The sequence below is a fragment of the Nicotiana tomentosiformis genome, chromosome 10 (assembly GCF_000390325.3).
Source record: "Nicotiana tomentosiformis chromosome 10, ASM39032v3, whole genome shotgun sequence".
Lineage (NCBI taxonomy): Eukaryota > Viridiplantae > Streptophyta > Magnoliopsida > Solanales > Solanaceae > Nicotiana > Nicotiana tomentosiformis.
Window position 1 is genome coordinate 57,178,319 of NC_090821.1, and position 23,832 is coordinate 57,202,150.

The 23,832-nt window shown below is 43.7% G+C and overlaps 1 protein-coding gene across 1 annotated transcript; it reads right to left on the minus strand.

Moving 5' to 3' along the window:
* Nucleotides 1-7,062: 7,062 nt before the first annotated feature.
* On the minus strand, nucleotides 7,063-20,788 carry LOC138900220 (uncharacterized). The gene is made up of 4 exons (XM_070186940.1): nucleotides 20,362-20,788; nucleotides 20,006-20,244; nucleotides 7,456-7,747; nucleotides 7,063-7,190 (listed from the first exon to the last, which is right to left on the minus strand). The coding sequence occupies exons 1-4, from the start codon at nucleotides 20,786-20,788 to the stop codon at nucleotides 7,063-7,065; spliced, it is 1,086 nt and encodes a 361-aa protein (XP_070043041.1).
* Nucleotides 20,789-23,832: the final 3,044 nt, after the last annotated feature.

Sequence of the window (23,832 nt, forward strand, 5' to 3'; positions counted from 1 at the left end):
TATTCATCAATGACCCTCATTATTGTCATTTAAGATGGGCTTGATACTAGGACCTTGTTCCATAGGTATAGCTATAAATAGTGACTTCAACAACCATTGTAAGACATGAAAATTCTAACAAACTTATGCTATACATTATTCCCGAGCTAAATAATACTTTATTTTCTGTCTAACATTATTCTTATTGCTGCTTTCGGAAGTCTTCTTACCGAAACCAAGCTATATACTATTTATCTCAATTTCGCTTGTCTATAAATCATGCTATAGATTCAACTGTATTGTTTTACGGGTAAACAGCTTGGCGCCCACCGTGAGGCTTAGACACCTGGGTAATTGAGTTGATCCTTGCATTTATTACTAACATGTTTGATTCTTTGTTTCTTAGCAAAAATCGTAAAAAGTGGCAGCTAACGATGTCAACATCGCACACAACGTTGAGGCACAAGAAAATCTGCTTTAACACAAGGATTCAATTAGTGACACCTGCAACGAAGAGTACGTAGCAACGCCAGTTCATGGTGGGCGATGTTACCGATATGTACGACATGCGACTCCTGATGATGCTGAAGACGAGCACGTTGCGAAAAGGGTGTGGATCTTGAGAGAACAACAAAAGGCCATCATGGACCATCTCTCACGACAAGACTAGGCCATGACAGAATTAAGGCAGGTGTTGTCAGGTGCTTCCAAAAACGCGAATGGAAGAGGCTTTGTTCCTCCTGGTGCTCCCGCAAATCAAATAGCTAAAAAGGGTTGATAACAACACCTAGATGGGTGAGGTCAGCTTCGATGGGGCCGAGGGGATCGGCGGCGGATCCGGTAACGACAACAGTAATGATCTCTTCAAAACTGAGCTCATGTGCTTCATAAGGGAAATGAACGAGCGGATGGACCAGAACACGAAAGAATTCCACGCTCGAATGGACCAAATTTCGGGCGCCACCAGTGCTAAAGGGCCCAGACTTAAAAGAAGTACACCCAGTTGCTGTTCAAACCGAGCGCAACACCAGAGTTGATTTCAAAGCGATTCAAAATGCCAGATATATTGAAATATGATGTGACTTCAGATCCTCAGGAGCACATCACCACCTATACAACGACGGTAAAAGGAAACGACTTGGCTCAACATAAGATTGAGTCGGTCTTACTGAAGAAGTTTAGAGAAACCCTCACAAAGGGGGCCTTGATATGGTACTCCCTCTTACCCGAACACTCAATAGATTCCTTTGAGATGCTCACAGGTTCTTTCATCAAGGTTTATGTCAGGGCCAGGAAGGTCCAGGCCCGTAAGGCGGACATATTCAGAATTTCGCAAGGAGAGTCCAAGTTGCTGTGTGAGTTCGTGATCAGGTTTCAAAAAGAAAGGATGCTGCTACCGGCCATACCAGATGAATGTGCAGCTGAGGCATTTACTAAAGGGTTGAACCCGAGGAGCTCCGACGCCCCCCAGAAACTGAAAGAAAGCATGTTCGAGTTTCAGGCAACTACGTGGGCAGATGTCCATAACCATTATGAATCAAAAAGAAGAATAAAAGATGATCAACTCGGATTCCCGGCGTCAACTACGGGTCAGGATCGAGAAAAGAATAGGGATAAATCGAAGGATGATTTTGATGCAGATCGACGATCTTCTAAGGGCCGGTTTTTGCCCTACGAAAGGACCGAAGGACGCGGCAACAGAGGATTCTGATCAACAGATAAGTTCGCTCTAGTCAGAAGAACTGACTGTGGCCCGGAATAACCGGTCGTTGCAAGGCAAAGATGTATCGGGTTCCCGGGATTCCACTTATCGCAGGTTGTCAGAGTATTATTTCAATGTCAGCGTAATGGAGCTGGTATCGGCAAGAGAAGTGCGGTTCCCAAGGACAATGAGGTCCGATTCCAGCTAGAGGGATCCTAATTTATGGTGCAAATATCATGGGACTAATGGCCACTGGACTGGGGACTGCCGACATCCACGCGAGGAGGTAGCAACGCTATTGAAAAAAGCCATCTCTGGGAATTCTTAAGCGACCGAGCTAAGAACAATTACGGTCGCAGCCGGGATAACACAGAACCCTCGAAGGTAAGGGAATACCCTCCCCGACTAACCATCAACATAATTTTCGGGGGGAACGAGATCAACAGTGTAACCTTCTCGGCAGCAAAAAAGACAAAGGTATTAGTGACTCATAGCAAGATACCCCGGGAAGTCGTCGAGAACGACATTATCTTCACAGAAGAAGAGCTGATGGATTTCTACTGCCGCACAACGATGCGCTGGTAATTTCTCTTAATATTCTAGATTTCAAGATTAAATGTGTTTTGGTTGACCCGGGAAGTTCAACCAACATTATTTAATGGAGAGTGCCGGAATAAGACAAGCTAACCGTAAGCATCGTTCTGACAACAATACTCCTCTATGGGTTCAACTTAGCAAGTGTGCCAACTCGAGGGGAGATCTTGCTGTCCACGAATGCCGAAAGGGTCATGAAGACTACTTTATTTGAAGTAGTATATGGAAACATGGGCTACAACATAATCCTTGGCAGACCATGGCTACACGAGATGAAGACCGTACCATCAACATATCACCAACTTCTGAAATTCCCAACTCTAGAGGGAATCAAATAAATAAGAGGAGATCAACCAGCAGCAAGAGAGATGAACGCGGTCTCAGTTTCCAATAGTAAAGGGAAGGATCACGCGACATAGCAATTACAGGAACCGACGCCTGCTCCCGAACCAAACGAAGATGAAAAAGGGGAGGAGCCATCGAAATCCCACCAGGTACCAAGATATTTCTAGGTACCGGAAGAAACGGTCGCAACCAAGTCCACGACAGAAGAACTCGAACAAGTGGCATTGTTTGAGAAGTTTCTAGAGAGGAAGTTTCACTTGGTGACATGACTAAACCCGAGCTCAGGTCAGGTTTTATTGAATTTATTAAAACTAACGTTGATTGTTTTGCATGGTCGCACGCGGATATGACAGGTATCCCGTTAGAGGTGGGCGTATACAAGATAAGCCCGGACCCAAGCATCTCACCGGCAAGGAAAAAGAAGCGCCCAATTGCCGAGGTCAGAAACATGTTTGTTAAAAAAGAGGTAACTCAATTGCTCGACATCGGTTCAATCTGAGAGGTAAAGTATCCTGACTAGCTAGCTAACGTAGTAGTGGTTCCGAAAAAGAATAATAAATTTTGTATGTGCGTAGATTGTAAGGATTTGAATAAAGCGTGCCCAAAAGAGTCGATCCCACTGCCAAACATTGATCAAATGATTGATGCAATGACCGAACACGAGTTGATGAGTTTCCTCGATGCCTATTCTGGGTATAACCAAATTAAGATGAACCCGGAGGATCAGGAAAAAAATTCACTCATAACGAACTTTGGCACATATTGATATAATGTGATGTCGTTCGGGCTTAAAAATGCCGGAGCCACTTATCAGAGGCTCGTGAACAAAATGTTCGAAAAGCAAATAGGGAAAACAATGGAAGTGTATATAGATGATATTCTGGTTAAATCTTTGAATGCAGGTGACCATTTGAAACACTTCCAGGAAACCTTCGATATCCTAAGAAAGTATAACATGAAGCTCAACCTCGAAAAGTGTGCATTTGGAGTTAGCTACGATAAAGTTTTGGGTTTCCTGGTGTCACAAAGGGGGATCGAAGTCAATACCGACAAGATTAAAGCCAGCGAGGACATTTCAAACTAGATGACAAACGTGAAAGAAGTCCAAGGGCTAACAGGAAGACTGGACGCTCTAAGCAGGTTCACTTCTCGATCTTCGAAATCACTTCTTCTCACTTCTGAAGAAGAAGAACAACTTCGAATGGACTCCAGAATGCCAACATGGTCTAAAAGACCTGAAACAATATCTATCAAGCCCCCCGTTACTATTAAAATTGGAGAAAGGCGAACAATTGCTAATATACTTAGCGGTCTCGGAGGTAGTGGTAAGTTCCGTTCTTGTCCGGGAGGACGAAGGTACACAATCTTCTATCTATTATATTAGCAAAATTATATTGGGAGCAAAAACTCGTTATCCGCACCTCAAAAAACTGGCCTTAGCTCTCGTAGTCGCCGCTCGATAGCTTAGGTCTTATTTTCAGTGCCACCCAATAGTCGTGGTGACAAATTTTCCCTTGCAGAATGTCCTTCACAAACCTGAGTTATAAGGTAGGCTGGGCAAATAGGAAGTTAAAATCAGTGAATTTGATATTGAATATAAGCCCAGGACTACGATCAAATCACAAGTTTTGGCCAACTTTATGGCCGATTTTAGTCCCGGGCTACTGCCTTTGGCCATAAAAGAAGAGATGATGGTGTCGAAGACGACATCAGGAATTTGGACCTTGTTCACAGATGGAGCTTCCAACGTAATAGTGTCCGGGCTCGGGGTGGTCTTAATCACGCCCTTAGGAGAAATCATGAGGCAGGCCATAATAATTGTTCACTTGACTAACAATGAAGCCGATTATGAGGCTTTGATTGCAGGACTTGAACTGACCCAGGGGCTAGACTCCGAGGTCATTGAAATCAAATGCGATTCCCAACTAGTGGTAAATCAAGTATACAAAATGTTTGACACCAAAGTGGAGCGCATGTAGGAATATGTGATTAAAGTTTAATCTTTTCCCGCGCAGTTCATGGAATGGTTGATCACCTGCATCCCAAGAGAAGAAAATACAGAAATGGATGCATTGGCCAATCTGGGATCGTCCACAGAAATAAAGGGATCAGATTTTGGTACCGTCGTTCAGCTCATGCATTTGGTACTGGATGTGAATGGTTATTACAAAGTAAATATAGCCAACCTAATCTGGGACTGGAGGAATGAGATCATCTATTACCTCAAACATGACTAGCTGCCCAAATACCCGAAGGCATCTCGGGTACTCCGCACCAAAGCAGCTCGTTACAGCTTCTACAGAGGACAATTATATAAAATTCATTCCAAGGCCCATTGGCCCGATGTTTGAGAACCTTGGAGGTAAACTACGTCATGAGAGAGGTTTACGAAGGAATTTGTGGGAATCATTCAGGTGCAGATTTGTTGGTCCTAAAATTAGTTAGGGCCGGATACTACTGGCCTCGGATGGAACAAGACACGAAGGCATTCGTTCAGAAATGCGACAAGTGTCAGCATTATGTACCATTGGTACACCAACCGGCAGAACTGCTGCATTCGTTGCTATCCCCATGGCCATTCATGAAATGGGGGATGGACATAGTCGGGCCGCTACCACCGGCTCCTCCAAAGGTATAATTTCGTTTAATTTTAATATATTACTTCACTAAGTGGGTTGAAGCAGGTCCTTACCAAAAATTTGACTACGCGAAGTGGTTGATTTCCTATGGAAAAACATAATTTCCCGGTTCGGAATACCGAAGGATATTGCCTGTGACAATGGGCCATAGTTTATAGGCTCAAAGGTCACAAAATTCCTTGAAGACCTGAAAATCAAAAGAAACACATCTTCGCCATAACATCCGAGCGCAAATGGGTAAGCCGAATCAACCAATAAGGTGATTATTCAAAACCTCAAAAAGAGGTTGGAAGCAGCCAAAGGAAAGTGGCCCGAAGAGTTACCAGGAGTGTTATGGGTAAACTGGATGATGGCTAAGTCAAGCACGGGAGAGACACCTTTCTCTCTCGTATACGGTGCAGAAGCTTTGATCCCGGTGAAAGTAAGAGAACTGACCTTGCGGTACTTCCGGGAGGATGGAGAAATAAACAACGAAGCATTGTTGGTCAAATTGGAGCTGCTTGACGAATGTAGGGACTTAGCACACATAAGGATGGTGGCATGGAAACAAATAATGGAAAGGTACTATAACCGAATGGCCAATCTCCGTTGTGGGAGACTTGGTTTTGAGGAAAGTGACTCAAAAACACCCGGGAGCTCAATGCAGAAAAGCTGGGCCCAACATGGGAATGCCCCAACTAAGTTTCAGCTGTCACTAGAAAGGGATCATACGAACTAAAGAACCAAGATGGAGTCAAATTTCCGAGCAACTTGAACGTGATGCACCTCAAAAGGTATTATTGCTGATGGGCATCGCTTGTACTGAAAATATGTGCTGCACTATTTTTCCTTCGCTCAGTTTTTGTCCCAAATGAGTTTTTTCTGGCAAGATTTTTAACGAGGCAACAATGGAAATTATACTACGAAGAAAACATCACCAACCGAGATAAGACCTTTAAATGACAAGGCATTGAAGCAACAAACCATTACTGGATGGTTAAATAGTCTTTGACTCGGTGGCAAATTCCTAATGGGAAGCAAAACCTGTTGAACCAAAGGATATTCAACCGTGTATAAGTATTTTCCTTATAAGTCACTAGGGGGTGGTTTAGATAACCTTTGGCTCGATAACAAAGTTCCTACGGGAAATGAAGCTTGCTATCGAACAAAAGATTATCCAACCAATCACTAGTGTTTTTGCTCAAAGGAGCAAGACTTCCAGTGTTCTAATTCGCATTCTTCGCATTCGAACACTAGGGGATATTATGAGAATACGGCAACCTGATTGCCACGAAAACCGAGATTACGAGACCCGGGAACAAAAATGGCTCATCGGGACCGGGGACTGCACAACTAGCCTTGTAGAAACAAATGTACACAGCCACACGAAATGGCAATTTCTTTTTCTTTCAGCAAACGAATGCTTATGTACTTTTGAAGATAGAAGGAATAAAATAAAGTCCTTTTTATTTTTATCTTGTTTCTTGTCCAAACAATGAATTGATTTTATCATTTGAAGGTTAACTAAGTAATTCAAATGCTAGTGCCAGAATGAATATGAGATGTCCTCTTCAAGAGCACCGTAAACATAAGAGGACCCTCTTTTATGAAACCCTCATAGTAAAGGGTTGGTTCTGGAAGAGTTTATGCTCGGAACCCAAATGCTATCGGGGAAAATACACCCAAAGCCTTGCCTAATTCGATGCAAAAAGAATAAACTTTGCGCAATACTTAAACAAAAAGTACTTTTATTTATCAAACGTTCCAAGAAACATAAGTATAAGAAAACAAAAGAAAAACAACAAAGGAAAATAAAGCAAAAAGCTAAACTACATTGCCACCAAAACTCGGGGGAAGAGAAGCATCATCGCCCCTGGGGGAAGCAGGCAGATCTACCGCCGGATCAGGATCTTTGCCTTCACCGTTATTATCTTCAAGTTCCTCTTCGGTTCCTGAGAACTCAACACCAGAACTAGAAGATCAGTTGCATGAGGCTGAGCCGGGAGGCGTCCTCGAGCAGTTAACTCCAGCGCTCGGGCCTTGGCGTTCTCATCGTCAATATTAATGACGCCCGCATTAGCCTCTTCCAAGGCTTTCCTCCTCATATGATACATATAATGCATTTTTTGATGATGATGGAATCCCCTCGTTGCTGAAGTTCTGATTTAAGATGATCAACCTCAGTAAAAAGGCCATCCCGCTCGGATCTCATGGCACTAAGGCTAAGATCAAGATCACGGATAGTGATTATATGAACCTTATTATGTTCCATGATCTTTTTATACCTATCCTCCATCTGGGCACGCTTCTCTTTGGCAGCAACAACCTCTTCAGCCTTGGAACTCAAGGCTGCCTCCAAGTTATTCACTCGCTCAATGGAGGTAGTCTCACACTCGACAGTAATAAGCACGCCATCCTGAACTTCAGACCACTTTGCCTCGGCTTCTTGGAATTGAACATTTAATTGAGAAACTTCTTGACTAAAGGCCACTACCTCCTGCTCGCTAAGCTGCAGCCAGTCCTCGAGATCACTCGTTTTAGTAGCCTTCGCTTATAATACTGGGAGGTGCACAATGAGTTGGTCCCCTCGGCCAACAGTTGATCCCACTCGGACTTAAGTCCCTCTTTATTGAGAATCAATTTCTAAAGGGCCTCGGAAATAATAAAATTGGCCTACGAAGCAAATACCCAAGTTAGCAACCATGTCATAAGCACGTCAAGAAGAAACAAGCAGTAAAGAGAACAAGTATAATACCACTACTGTATTATGCATGATGTTATTTATCATACTGTCACGACCCAAAACCACATGACCGGCACCCGGCACACTACCCGACCCAAGCGAACCAAACCATGTGATGCACCCAAATCATAAGCATGAAAGCCAATTTAACTGCGGAAGCTCCTTGAAAATAGTCTTGCCCCATTTTCTCGTGAAAGTGGGCTTCAACGTGTGACAACTCTTTTAAAGGAGGTATTAAAAGAGAAGAGTCGCCACCTAATGATGTTTAAGGTGCATTATGACACCTATTTGCAAATAACTTTGTTTGACTAGTCTGTGTCACCAACGATCGGGTAAGGGCTCAAATTATCTTAAAGAGAAGGTGTTTATTTATTGATGACATCCCGGTGTACTCTCGTAGCCAGGAGGAGTACGCTCAGCATTTGAAGATTGTATTACAGAGATTGAGGGAGGAGAAGCTTTATGCAAAGTTCTCCAAATGTGAGTTTTGGCTCGGTTCAGTAGCATTCTTGGGGCACGTGGTGTCCAGTAAGGGTATTCAGGTGGATTCGAAGAAGATAGAGGCGGTGCAAAGTTAGCCTAGACCGTCCTCAGCCATGGAGATTAGGAGTTTCCTTGGTTTGGTGGGTTATTACCATCACTTTCTGGAGGGATTTTCATCTATTGCATCACCCTTGACAAGAGTGGGTTGCTCTAGTGGTAAGCACCCTCCACTTCCAACCAAGAGGTTGTGAGTTCGAGTCACCCCAAGAGCAAGGTGGGGAGTTCTTGGAGGGAGGGAGCCGAGGGTCTATCGGAAACAACCTCTCTACCCCAGGGTAGAGGTAAGGTCTGCGTACACACTACCCTCTCCAGACCCCACTAGTGGGATTGTACTGGGTTACTGTTGTTGTTGTTGTTGCATCGCCCTTGACCAAATTTACCCAAAAGGGTGCTTCATTCAGGTGGTCGGATGAATGTGAGGAGAGCTTTTAGAAGCTCAAGACTGCTTTGACCACAGCTCTAGTGTTAGTTCTTCCATTAGCTTCAGGTTCCTACACCGTGTATTGTGATGCCTCGAGGATATGCATTGGTTGTGTTTTGATGCAGGAGGGTAGGGTGATTGCCTACGCCTCACGCCAGTTGAAGACCCAGGAGAAGAACTATCCTGTCCATGACCTTGAGTTGACAGCCATTATTCACGCCTTGAAGATTTGGCATTATTATTTATATGAGGTTCATTATGAGATCTATACTGGTCACCAGAGTCTGCAGCATCTGTTCAAGCAGAAGGATCTTAATTTGCATCAGCGGAGATGATGGAACTTCTTAAGGACTATGATATATGTGGTGGCCGATACTTTGAGTCGTCGGGTAGAGAGTTTGGGGAGCTTAGCATACCTTCCAGCAACAGAGAGACCTTTGGCATTGGATGTTCAGGCCTTAGCGGGCCAGCTTGTGAGATTGGATATTTCGGAGCCTAGTCGGGTATTGGCTTGTGTGGTCTCGGGGTCTTCTCTTTATGACCGGATCAGGAAGCGTCAATATGATGACCTCCACTTGATCATTCTTCAGGACATGGTTTGGAGAGGTGATGCTAGGGATGTGACTATTGGTGATGACGGCGTGTTTAGGATGCATGGCCGGATATGTATGCCTAGTGTAGATGGGCTTTGAGAGTTGATTCTTGAGGAGGCCCACAGCTCACGGTATTCCATCCATCCGGGTGCCGCGAAGATGTACTAGGATTTGAGACAGCATTATTGGTGGAGGCGGATGAAGAAGGATATAGTTGAGTTTGTAGCTCGGTGTCTCAACTGTCAGCAGGTTAAGTATGAGCATCAGAGACGGGGTGGCTTGATTCAAAGATTAGACATTCCGGAGTGGAAGTGGGAGCGGATCACCATGGACTTTGTAGTTGGGCTCCTACTGTCTTCGAGAAAGTTCGATGCTATTTGGGTTATTGTGGATTGGCTGACCAAGTCCGCGCACTTCATTCTAGTTGGTACTACTTACACTTCAGAGCAGTTGGCTGAGATTTACATCCGAGAGATTGTTTGCCTGCATGGTGTCCCAATTTCCATTATTTCAGATAGGGGTACTCAGTTCACATCGCAGTTTTGGAGGGCCGTGCAGCGAGAGTTGGGTACTCAGGTTGAGTTGAGCACAACCTTTCACCCTCAGACGGACGGGCAGTCCGAGTGCACTATTCAGATATTGGAGGACATGTTGCGTGCTTATGTCATTGACTTTGGGGGTTCATGGGACCAGTTTCTGCCACTCGCGGAGTTTGTATTTAACAACAGTTATCAATCGAGTATTCAGATGGCTTCGTACGAGGCTTTATATGGGAGGAGGTATAGATCTCCGGTTAGATGGTTTGAGCCAAGTGAGGCTAGGCTCTTGGGTATAGACTTGGTCCAGGATGCATTAGATAAGTGAAATTGATTCAGGAGCGGCTTCGCAAGGCGCAGTCTAGGCAGAAGTGTTATGCGGATAGGAAGGTCCGTGATGTATCTTTCATGATTGGGGAGAAGGTTTTGCTGAAGGTATCACCCATGAAGGGTGTTATGAGGTTTGGGAAGAGGGGCAAGTTGAGCCCCCAGTTCATTGGGCCTTTTGAGGTGCTTCAGAGGATTGTGGAGGTGGCTTATAAGCTTGCCTTGAGACCTAGCTTGTCGAGTGTGCACCCAGTGTTTCATGTTTCCATGCTCCGAAATTATATTGGAGATCCGTCCCATGTTTTGGATTTCAGCACGGTTCAGTTGGAGGGTGATATGACTTATGATGTGGAGCCGGTGACTATTTTGGATTGACAGGTTCGAAGGTTGAGGTCAAAGGATATAGCTTCAGTGAAGGTGCAGTGGAGAGGTCAGCCTGTGGAGGAGGCCACCTGGGAGACCGAGCGGGAGATGTGGAGCAGATGTCCACGCCTATTCGAGACTCCATGTATGTTTCTAGACCCATTCGAGGACGGACGGTTGTTTAAGAGGAGGAGGATGTAACGACCCAGCCGGTCGTTTTGGGATTTATAGCTCCGTTTCCCCCATTTATGTTTCCTTTATTCTATTAAGCTATATTATGATATACCGGGTTAGTTAGTTCGGGTCCGGAGTGGTTTCGGAGTGGAATGAGACATTTAGTCTCTTATTTAGAACCTTAAGTTGGAAAAGTCAACTGGATGTTGACTTATGTGTATAAAATCTCGGAATTTAATTTTGACGGTTCCGTTAGCTCTGTAAGGTGATTTTGGACTTAGGAGCACGTCCGAAATAAAATTTGGAGGTTCGTGGTAGAATTAGGCTTGAATTGGCAAAATTGAAAATTTGGCGATTTTCGGTCGGCAGTGGAAAAATTTGATATCAAGTTCAGAATGGAATTTCGGAAGTTGGAGTAGGTTCGTAGTGTCATTTGTGACATATGTGTAAAATTTGAGGTCATTCGGACGTGGTTTGGTTAGTTTCGGCATCGGTTGCCGAATTTGGAAATTTAGAAGTTCTTAGGCTTGAATCCAAGGGTAATTTGGTGTTTGGATGTTATTTTGAGTGATTCGAAGGTTCGACTAAGTTTCTATGTTGATATATGACTTGTTGGTATTTTTGGTTGAGGTCCCGAGGGCCTCGGGGTGATTCCGGGTGGTTAACGGATTTGTCAAAGTTGGAAAATGCAGCTGAAGCTGCTGCTTCTGCTATTTCAGCACATGCGGAAGGAAGAGTCGCAGGTGCGAGGTCGATGGTACTCATGGGAAGCCTGCAGGAGCAGGCAATGATGGGCTAGGCAAGATGCACATGTGTGAGTTAGAGGTCGCATCTGCGAGCCCGCAGGTGCGAAACCTGGGGCGCAAATGAGGAAAGGGGGACACTGGGCAGGCTTTGCAGAAGCGGAGGAAACACGCAGGTGCGCCTTCGTAGGCGCGGGGTTTTCGGACGCAGATGTGGAACCTGGGCTCCTAAGTGAGTTCCGCAGCTACGATGGATTTTTTCGCAGGTGCGGTGGCGCAGAAGCGTGAAATTTTCCGCAGGTGCGAAAAACCTGGGCAGAAACCATAAATAGAACCCTTCGCGAATTTGTTCATTTTCACCATTTTCAAGTCGGGTTTTGGAGGTTTTGGAGTGATTTTTGAAGGGTGATTCAAGGGCTATAAGTGAGGTAAGTTTCTTGAGCCCTAATACTCGTATATATGGTCATTTCCTATCATTTAATCATGTAGTTAGTGAAAATGAGGGGTTAGGGCTTGGGATTTTTGGAGAAGTAATTTAACAATTTGATGGACCAAACGATATCGGATTTTGATGAATTTGGTATGATTAGACTCGTGAGTGAATAGGCTTTCTAGTTTTGTAAATTTTGTCGTATTTCGAGACGTGGGCCCAGGGGCCGGGTTTGAGCCAATTTCGGGTTTTGGTCTAATTTTGTAGCTTTTCTTGTGGAATTTATTCCATTAGCATGTATTGATGGTATTGTACTGATTGTGAATAGATTCTAAGCATTTGGAGGATGAGTCGAGAGGCAAGAGAATCGCAGAGTAGGGATTTGATCGGTTTGAGGTAAGTAACGATTGTAAATCTAGTCCTGAGGGTATGAAACCCTATATATTTTTTGTATCATTCTACTATTTTGAGGTGACGCACATGCTAGGTGACAGGCGTATGGGCGTGCACTGTTGGGGATTGTGACTTGGTCCATCCTGTAGCAACTGTAAAGTTGCATATTTTGTGAAAATTATATGATACTTATATGTTTTAGAAAGAGTTTCTGCAAATTGGGCTGAATGCAATGTTTGGGCCTTCTGCTAGTGTTGTTTGTACCCTTAGGGGCCTTTTCTTACTATCCTCTTACTGTTTTCGATTGAAAATCTATACTCAGTCATGGTTATACTTGTTTACTGCATAACGCAGTTTTATGACTCTATTTTGATGCATATAAATGTTGTTTTGGGCCGAATGCCCTGTTTTTACTGAAATGCCCGAGTGGCTTGAGAGGTTTATGACTGATTGAGGCCGAGGGCCTAATTTGTTAGGATTATGGGATCAGGATACGCGCCGCAGCATGTTTGATATTGGCTGAGGGCCTGAGTGATTTATGCCATGATTTGGCTTGATATAGCGCTTGGGTTGAAGGAGCTCCTCCGGAGTCTGTACACACCCCTAGTGAGCACGGGTACCTACTGAGTGTGAGTACCGAGTGCTGAGTGACTGTGAGGAATGAGTGATTGTGAGGTATGCCCGAGTGGCAAGAGTGATGGTGAGGTATGCCCGAGTGGCAAGAGTGATTGTGAGGTATGCTCGAGTGGCACGAGTGACTATGAGGTTTGCCCGAGGGGCTGTATATGAGTGATGCTTTGCCCGAGGGGCTGTTTATGATTTTATCATTTTTGCTCACCTTTGCATTGAGCCTTTGTTTGAAAAACTGTTGAAAAATATCTTTTAATGATTTTTTTTTCGGAACCGGGTTTAAACGAGATGATTTGATTCAAATACTGATTTGTTTTAAAGCATGTTGTACTTTACAAAATTTTTGTGATATGAACTTGATATTCTTTATTGCTCGTCACTGCTTCTCAGTCTTTATTTATTATTGGTACTTATTGAGTTGGCGTACTCACATTACTCCCTGTACCTTGTGTGCAGATCCAGGTGTAGCTGGGCACGGTAGCGGTTGTTGATTATTCTGGTTGCAGATTTTCTCAAGGATAGCAAGGTAGTTGCTTGGCGATCGTAGCCCCTGCTCTTCTCCCTCTTATCTTCCTTTAGTTATATTTAGCTACTTTTCAGGTTGACTAGTGACACCCCGATGTCGGGCTTTTATTTTTCGCACTTTTGTTTTGATTTGAACTCCTTTACGAAGGGTTTTACGCTAAATAGCCTTGAAATTATCCTTGAAATGAAAATATCGGTTGGTTTTGGAATGAGTCGGCTTGCCTAGTACTACGATAGGCACCATCACGACAGGTTAGGTATTTGGGTCGTGACACGATCGTAGCCCCTGTTCTTCTCCCTCTTATCTTTCTTTAGTTGTATTTAGCTACTTTCCAGGCTGAGTTAGCCTTGATATTGTTAGATAGATTGTAGTAGATGCTCATGACTAGTGACACCCCGATGTTGGGCTTTTCTTTTCCGCACTTTTGTTTTGATTTGAACTCTTTTACGAAGGTTTACGCTAAATAGCCTTGAAATTATCCTTGAAATAAAAATATCGGTTGGTTTTGGAATGAGTCGTCTTGCCTAGTACCACGATAGGTGCAATCACGATAGGTTAGGTATTTGGGTCATGACAATGAACCATTCCAAAAAGAGTTGCAAAGTAAAGCACGATCCGAAATTAGCCTAAAGGACTTTAGACATAAGCGTTTTACATGAAGGTCTAGGAGAATCAAGGATAAGAACAAGTGAAATAACAATCTACACATAGAAATTCTAACATGGGAGCCTAGTGAGCATGGCAAATAGGCTAGTGGGCATAGTCTACAGTGGTTGACAAACAATCACATGGGAAAACTTAACATGCTGAGCATCAGTCATAATACCAAAGTTCAGAAACATTGCCAAGATTAACAGGATAGGTAAGCATCAAGACTTAGACTAGTTAAACATGTATAAAAGAAAAGGCTATGTACTGAAGTCTTAGGCAATATTTGAGGAACACAAACTTGAAAAAATTAGAAACATACATTATACTTCACAAGTAGCAAGGAAACATGTCATGCTGGTTAAGAAGTTTAAGCAATACTAGCATTTAAAAGTTACATGCATAAATCAACCATAAAGAAATTAACAAGATGTACAGTAGGGACATGAACTCATGACAATTCAGCAGAATACCATTCAGCCATACACAAACACACTAAGCTAAGCATGCTTAAGACAATACGAAAGTTAGAGCTTTAGGCAAGTTTTGATGCTAGAAAACATAAGTCTACTGGATAACTTCAAAGCAAAGAGGACCATAAACATAATAGCATATTGGTTCATCGAAGTTTGAGTGACACAGATATACAGAGCATGAACACAAGCACAGAAAAATTGAAATTGTGAGAGTCAAAGGTACTTACTAGTTACAAATTAACGAGCAGACAAATGAATAGAGCAATTTCCAGAGGTAATTTAATTAACAGTAGCAATGAGCAGCAGAATTCCCAAAATCCCAGTGCGTCAGAGTTCCCAAAGGTTTCGAAGGAACCCCGAGCAGTGCTCGCACTGAGAAAGAACACAATCTAATTCGAATGGCCTTGGCTTTTGGCCGGTCAAGGTCTCATATTTCAGAGTATAACGAGTGAGAATGAAAGAATCTCAAAACCTAGTTGGGTCCTGTTGCTTGAAAATCAAATCAAAGGTGCAAATCGCTCCTTGTTGAGCGTATATAGACGGAAAACCGCCTAAAATCCAAAGATTCAAGTCGATCCAGTCCGATCTTGGAAGTGGTACTTGCCACAGTTAGGAAAGTACCTATATGATACCATAAACAGACGACCAATAATGGGAGAGGGCTTAATAATGTAAGTAGATCATGGATGGATTCCATTTCTAGGTCGAAATCGGAGAGAACCAGGCAACTGATACTAGGGTTTGGAGAAAAGAGGGGAAGGTTCGAGAGAGTATAGAGGCGGCTGGCTAACATGAGTGGTTTCTAGGGTTAGGGTTATGGGGATATAAGGAAAGGAGGGGGATTATTATGGGTCGTTGTTCATTTGAGATCAACGACAAGGATCGAAAAGGGAGTGGGGCGGGTCATTTAAGCGGGTACCGACCTGGTTGAGATTAAGGGGTCATTTTGCTTGGGCTGGGGAGTTGGGCCAGGGATTTGAGGGGTTTGGGCCACTATTGTGGTCCGAAAAATTGGTATAATTTGGGCTACAAATTAAATACACAAAATATTATTAATAAAAATAATTTATAAAACTATTTAATAGATAATAAAATATTACTTGTGCAATAAAATGATAGAAAATAATAACTTAATATTATAAAAATATAAGAAATGCCATTTTAGCATGAATAATGTAATAAATGTAATTATGCATAGCGTATAGTCTATTATTGCAAAATTATGTAAATAGCCTAAAAATACAAATATAATTATATAAATGAAGTAAAAATATTATGAAACATATATGTTGATGTAAAATAAATTTTTGGATGATTAAGTCATCATAAAATAATTTAAGGGATAATTAATAAACATTCAAGTAATTTAATTAAAAGACAAAATTAATTTTAAAGCTATAGAAATTAGGAGAAATTATAGAAAATGCTCATATGACTCTTGTAGACTAAGTAATGATATTTTGAAAGTATATATACTATTTGAAAAAATATGAGGGCAAAATTGGGTATCAACAACTGTCCCTCTTTATCCGAGAATGATGAAAGAGTTGTCGGGTAAAGAAACATGGTGACCAATTTTGTCCGAAGCGAGTGAGGAATGATGTATTTTGAAAAAATGCGGGCCGAACCCTGGTTCTTAAGTTGCCTACATATCCCTAGTCTTACGAGAATCAGGTCGTGTGTAGTTCTGGATCCAATGGCGAACGAAACCGATGGAGTTGTTATAAGAGTGTTCGTATGTTTCAAAAGGGTTCTTTTTGGGTAGGTGTCACGACCCAATTTCCCCTCCGTGTGACGTTGTGACGACACCTAGTCTCTACAACTAGGTAAGCCTAATACTTTGCGGATTAATGAAATAAAAATATAAATTTAACCAACTATTCAAAAATACACAACAATCCCCAAAACCCGGAATATCGTGAATCACAAACTACAGAAGGAAAAGTCTAGTGTCTCTATACATCACAATCTAACAAGGAAGATACAGAAAATAATGGACATGAGAAAGAGTAGAAGGGGACTCCGAGGTCTACGGATGCGACAGATATACCTTGAAGTCTCCAAAGATGTCCCGGCTCACTGATAGTGCGGCTGATAAGGTGCACCTAGATCTGCACACGAAAAATATATGCAGAGAGTAGCATGAGTACACCACAATGGTACCTAGTAAGTGCCAAGCCTAAACTCAGTCGAGTAGTGACGAGGTCAGGTCAAGGCCCTAATGGAGAAAATATAATAAATTATACAGTAAAAGATATAAGTAAGTTTTACGGTAAACAGTTAAAAGAAAATTTTCAAAATTTTAACAATCAAGGGAACCCTCGGCTCAGAACAAGGTATACACAATGTGGAATCTCCCGGGATACTGTCCCGTAGTCCCAAATGAATATGCAGTACAGGGGGATCTCCCGAAATACGTTTGTAGTCCCAAAGTAAATATGCAGTACATGGGGATCTCCCGGAATACGTCTGTAGTCCCAAAATAAATATGCAGTACATGGGGATCTCCCGAAATATGTCCGTAGTCCCAAAGTAAATATGCAGTACAGGAGGATTTTCTGGAATACGTCCGTAGTCCCAATTTAATTATGCAAGACAGGGGGATCTCCCGTAATACCGTTCTGTAGTCCCAAAGTAAATATGCAGCGCGAACGATAGAAATACAACTACATCACTAAATTCTTACAATTTAGGCTAGGTACCAGTCAGGGAAGGAGCAGGAAATTCACTAAGCATGCTGCAAAGAATTCACATAAACAATTAAGACACGCAGACATTTTATATTAGACTAAACATGATAGCTACACATATTGGAATAACTCAATTAATAATGAAAATAGATTTGTACTCATTAAAATGGTATAACTCAAAATAACAGGAAAACATGTTGCTGCTCAGTAAGAAAATCGGGTTTTACTAACACTAGCCCGTGTACGTACTCGTCACCTCACGTACACGGCGCTCACATATCACAATAGTTTCAAATCTTAAGGGGATTCCCCCCTCCCCCCCCTCAAAAAAAAAAAGTTAGGCAAGCCACTTACCTCGAGTCAAGCTCAATTAATCGGTCACGATGCCTTTCCCACGAATATCCGGCTCTGAATGGCCCAAATCTAGCCAAAAGCAATTACATATCATAAATACAATCATAATAGACTCATCTAATTAATGAAATCAACATTTTAACAAATATATTCCGAAATTTGCCCTAAAGAGTCGGCCCAATCCCACGTATCGGAATTGGGTAAAAATCACAAATTACGAACACCCATTCACTCACGAGTCCAACCATACCAAAATTGTTAAAATCCGACTTCGAATCGACATTCAACTCTCAAAACCCATTTTATGAGGTTTCTACTATTTTCTCCAATTTTCCACCCCAAAGTATGAATCAAATGATGAAATCAGTGATATAATCATGTATTTTAGCCAAAACTGAATTAGAATCACTTACCCCGTTGGTTTTCTTGAAAATCCCTCAAAAAATCGTCAAAACCCGAGCTATCTAGGTAAAAATATGAAAATAAAACCCCAAATCTCGTAATTATAGTGCACCCTCGGATTCCAATTTCGCTGACCGCAAAATTCTCACCGCCCCCCGCGAACCTCACCGCGGTCCGTGAAACTCCACCACGGCCGCGAACCTCATTCCGCGGTCCGCGGAATTCCCACAGCGGCCGCAAAGGACATTTCGCTGACCGCGGAAAAATTCCGCTTCCGCGAAATTCCACAGCTGTCCGCGGAATTCTGCTGCGGTCCGCATTCCAAACTTCAGAGACCCATACTAAACACCACCAGATCTTTCTAACAGCTGAACTCACCCGTTTACTATTCCAAACACACCCGAGGCCCTCGGGACCTCAACCAAGCATACCAACCAATTGTAAAACACCATACTAACTTAGTTGATCCCTCAAACCACATCAAATAACGTTAAAATTACAATTCATCCTCTGATTCAAACTTAAAGAACTTGAAACTTTTAATTCGACAACCGATGCCGAAACCAACCAAACCACATCCGACTGACCCCAAATTGTGCACACAAGTTATATTAAACATTATGGACCTACTCCAACTTTTGGAATCGGATTCCGACCCCGATATCAAAATTTTCACTACCGATCGAAAGCACCAAAAATTCGACTTTCGCCAATTCAAGCCTAAATAAGCTACGGACCTCCAAAACACAATTCGGACATGCCCCTAAGTCCAAAATCACCTAACGGAGCTAACGGAACCGAAGAAAATTCCATTCTAGGACCATCTTCACACAGTTCCGACTACGGTCCAAATTATAAGACTTAAGTTCTCATTTAGGGACTAAGTGTCCCAAAATACTTTGAAACTCAAAACCAATCATCTCGACAGGTCATAATAACAGAAATAGATATGGGGAAAGCAATTAATAGGGGTTCGGGGCTCTAACTCTCAAAACGACCGGCCGAGTCGTTACATCCTCCCCCTCTTAAAACAATAGTTCGTCCTCGAACGAGTATAAAGACATACCTGAAACTATGAAAAGATGAGGGTACTGGATGCGCATATCCTGCTCGGTCTCCCAAGTCACCTCCTCGACCGGCTGACCCCTCCACTGGACCTTTACTGAAGCAATATTCTTTGACCTGAGCTTTCTGACCTGCCTGTCCAAAATGGCTACTGGCTCCTTAACATAAGATAGATCCTTATCCAACTGGACTGAGCTGAAATCCAATACATGAGTCATATCACTGTGATACTTCCGGAGCATAGACACGTGAAATACCGGGTGAACTCCTGCTAGGTTGGGAGGCAAGGCAAGCTCATAAGCAACCTCCCTAACTCGCCAAAATATATCAAAAGGACCAATGAACCTCGGGCTCAGCTTGCCCTTCTTCCCGAATCTCATGACGCCCTTCATAGGCGATACCCGAAGCAAGACCCGCTCACCAACCATAAATGCCAAATCACAAACCTTTCAGTCCGCATAACTCTTCTGCCTGGACTGGGCTGTGCGAAGTCTCTCCTGAATCACCTTCACCTTATCCAGGGCATCCTGGACCAAATCTGTACCCAATAATCGGGCCTCACCCGGCTCAAACCATCCCACTGGGGACCGGCACTGCCTACTATACAAAGCCTCATACGGTGCCATCTGAATCCTGGACTGGTAACTGTTATTGTAAGCAAACTCTGCAAGTGGAAAGTATTGGTCCCATGACCCTCCGAACTCCATCACACAGGCATGGAGCATATCCTCTAGAATCTGAATCGTGTGCTCAGACTGCCCATTCGTGTGAGGGTGTAAGGCTGTGCTCAGCTCCACCCTAGTACCCAACTCCTGCTGTACTGCTCTCCAAAACCGTGATGTGAACTGTGTACCTCTGTGTGAATTGATGGATACTGGAATACCATGGAGGCGGACAATCTTTCTGATATAAATCTCAGCCAACCTCTCCGAAGAATATGTGGTCAGCACTGGAATAAAAGGAGCTGACTTGGTCACCCGATCCACGATCACCCAAATAGCATCGAACTTTCTCTAAGTCCGTGGAAGTCCAACTACAAAGTCCATGGTGATCCGCTCTCACTTACATTCTGGCATCTCTAACCTCTGAAGTAATCCACCCGGTCTATGATGCTCATATTTAACTTGCTGACAGTTGAGACACTTGGCCACAAACCCAACTATATCCTTTTTCATTCTTCTCCACCAATAGTGTTGTATCAAAACCTGGTACATATTCGCGGCACCGGGATGAATGGAGTACCGCGAGCTGTGGACCTCCTCGAGATTCAACTCTCGAATACCATCTACATTGGGCACACAGATCCGGCCCTGCATCCTCATCACACCGTCTTTACCAATAGTCACATATCTGGCATCACCTCGCCGAACCATGTCCTGAAGAACTAGAAGATGAGGATCATCATACTGGCGCTCCCTGATACGGTAATAAAGAGAAGGCGGAGAAACCACACAAGCTAATACCCGGCTAGGCTCTGAAATATCTAATCTCATGAACTGGCTGGCTAAGGCTTGAACATCCAAGGCTAAGGGCCTCTCGGCTGCCGGAAGATATGCCAAACTCCCCAAACTCTCTGCCCGGCGACTCAAGGCGTCAGCCACTATATTGGCCTTCCCCGGGTGGTACAATATAGTGATATCATAGTCTTTAAGTAGCTCCAACCACCTCTGCTGACACAAATTAAGGTCCTTCTGCCTGAACAAGTGCTGTAAACTCCGGTGATCAGTGTAAATCTCACAAGGAACTCCGTACAAATAATGCCTCCAAATCTTCAAGGCATAAACAATAGCTGCTAGCTCAAGGTCGTGGACATGATAGTTCTTTTCATGCACCTTCAGCTATCTGGACGCGTAGACAATCACCCTACGGTCCTGCATCAACACCGTGCCGAGGCGAACTCGCGACGCATCACAATAAACTATATAAGACCCTGAACCTGAAGGCAATACAAATACTGGGGTTGTAGTCAAAGCTGTCTTGAGCTTCTAAAAGCTCTCCTCACACTCCTCTGTCCGCCTGAATGGATCACCCTTCTGGGTCAACTTGGTCATAGGTGCTGCAATAGATGAGAAACCATCTACAAATCGGCGGTAATACCCCGCCAAACCAATAAAACTCTGGATCTCTATAACTGAGGATGGTCTGGACCAACTCTACACTGCTTCAATCTTTTTCGGATCCACTTGGATCCCCTCACTCGATACTATATGACCCAAGAATGCCACTAAGTCTAGCCAAAACTCACACTTTGAAAATTTTGCATATAACTTCTTTTCTCTCAAAGTATGAAGTGCAATCCTCAGGTGCTGCTCATGATCTTCCCTACTTAGGGAGTATACCAGAATGTCGTCAATAAACACGATGATGAATGAGTCAAGATAAGGACGGAACACACTGTGCATCAAGTTCATAAAAGCTACTAGGGCGTTGGTCATCCCAAAAGACATAACAAGAAACTCATAGTGACCATATTTGGTCGTTAAAGCAGTCTTCGGGATATTTGGATCCCGAATCTTCAACTGATGATAACCTGAACGTAAGTCAATCTTGGAAAATACTCTGGCACCCTGTAATTGATCAAATAAGTCATCAATATGATGCAATGGATACCTGTTCTTCATTGTGACTTTGTTCAACTGGCGGTAATCAATACACATCCGCATAGAACCTTTCTTCTTCTTCACAAATAAGATAGGAGCACCCCAAGGTGACACACTGGGCTGAATGAAGCCCTTATTAAGCAATTACTGTAACTGCTCCTTCAACTCTTTTAACTCAGGAGGAGCCATACGATATGGAGGAATAGATATGGTCTGAGTGCCCGGCATCAGATCAATACCAAAATCAATATCTCTGTCGGGCGGCATGCCCAAAAGATTAGTTGGAAACACATCTGGAAAGTCCCTCACTACTGGAACTGACTCAACTGTAGGGGTATCAATACTGACATCTCTCACATAAGCTAGATACACGGCACACCCCTTCTCAATCACGAATAGCATAATGGGGCGACAACCAGTCCATGCCAAAAATAATATCAAAGTCCACCATGCTGAGCAATAATAAATCGGCTCTGGTCTCAAAACCACTAAGAGCAATCAAACATGACCGATACACGCGGTCCACAACAAGAGAATCTCCCACAGGAGTAGACACATAAATAGGGGAACTCAAAGAATCCCGAGATACGCCCAAATACGGGCCAAAATAAAAGGACATATAAGAATATATAGAGCATGGGTCAAATAATACCAACGCATCTCTATGACAAACTGGAACAATACCTGTAATGACAGAATCAGAAGCAACTGCCTCTGTACGAGCAGAAAGTGCATAATATCTGGCCTGGCCTCCCACTCTAGGGCGACCTCTACCTCCCCGACCTCCACTACGAGCTGGATGAGCAAGTGGGGTGGCAGCTGGTGCTGTAATCATAGCCTGAGGACCCAATGGAGCACGCTATGGCTGAGAAGTCTGTGAAGGTGCACCCCCCTTAATCCTAGGGCAATCCCTCACCACATGGAGAGTGTCACCACACTCAAAACAAGCTCTGGGAGGGAGTGGCTGCTGTGACTGGCTCGGGCCAGGTCAGCTAGACTGGCCACTAGGAACACCCTGTGCAGGAGGCACACTAGATACTGGCGGTTCATAATAAGGCTCCTGGGGCCTAGAAGGAGCTGGAACACCGCTGGCGGCTGGAAGAGCTGAATGACCGGGGCGACTCACATAACCCTTACCATGGCGAGCTGCTGGGACACGAGCTCCAGAATAATAATCGGTCTCTCGAGACCTCTTGGCCTCCCTCTCCTCTCTATCCCGGGCAAGCATGCCCTCCAATCTCCTGGCAGTACTCACAACCTCCTGATAAGAAATATCCATCTCCAACTCCCTGGACATACTAATCCGGATGCTGGGATGGAGTCCCTCAATAAACCGTCGAAATCTCTCTCGAACTATGGCAACCAAGGCTGGTGCATGTCGGGCCAAATCACTGAAACAGACTGCATACTCTGACACATTCATAGATCCCTGGCGCAGCTGCTCAAACTCCGCGCGCCATGAGTCCCTGAGGCTCTGAGGGACATACTCTCTCGAAAACATGTCCGAGAACTGAGTCCATGTAAGTGAAGCTGCCTCAGCCGGACTACTCAACTCATAAGCATGCCACCACTGATAGGCTACTTCTCTAAGCTGGAATGTAGTAAAAGAAACCCCACTCGTCTCCGCTACGCCCATGGTACATAGAATACGATGACACTTCTCCAGAAAACCCTGAGCATCATCTGTAGCCAATCCGCTAAAAGTAGGTGGGTGGTACTTCTTGAACCTCTCAAGTCTGAGCTGCTCTGCCTCAGAAGCTGCTGCCCTAACCTCGGGCTGAGCTGAAACTATCGGCTGCATTGGTACAATCTCTGGAACCAGATTGACCTAAACCCGCTGCTCTGGAGTACCGGCAACGGGAGTCTGTGCCCTTTCCCCAGCCTGAGATGTGGCAGGAGCAAGTAGAATCAATCCATCCTGGGCTAAGGAGCTAAAC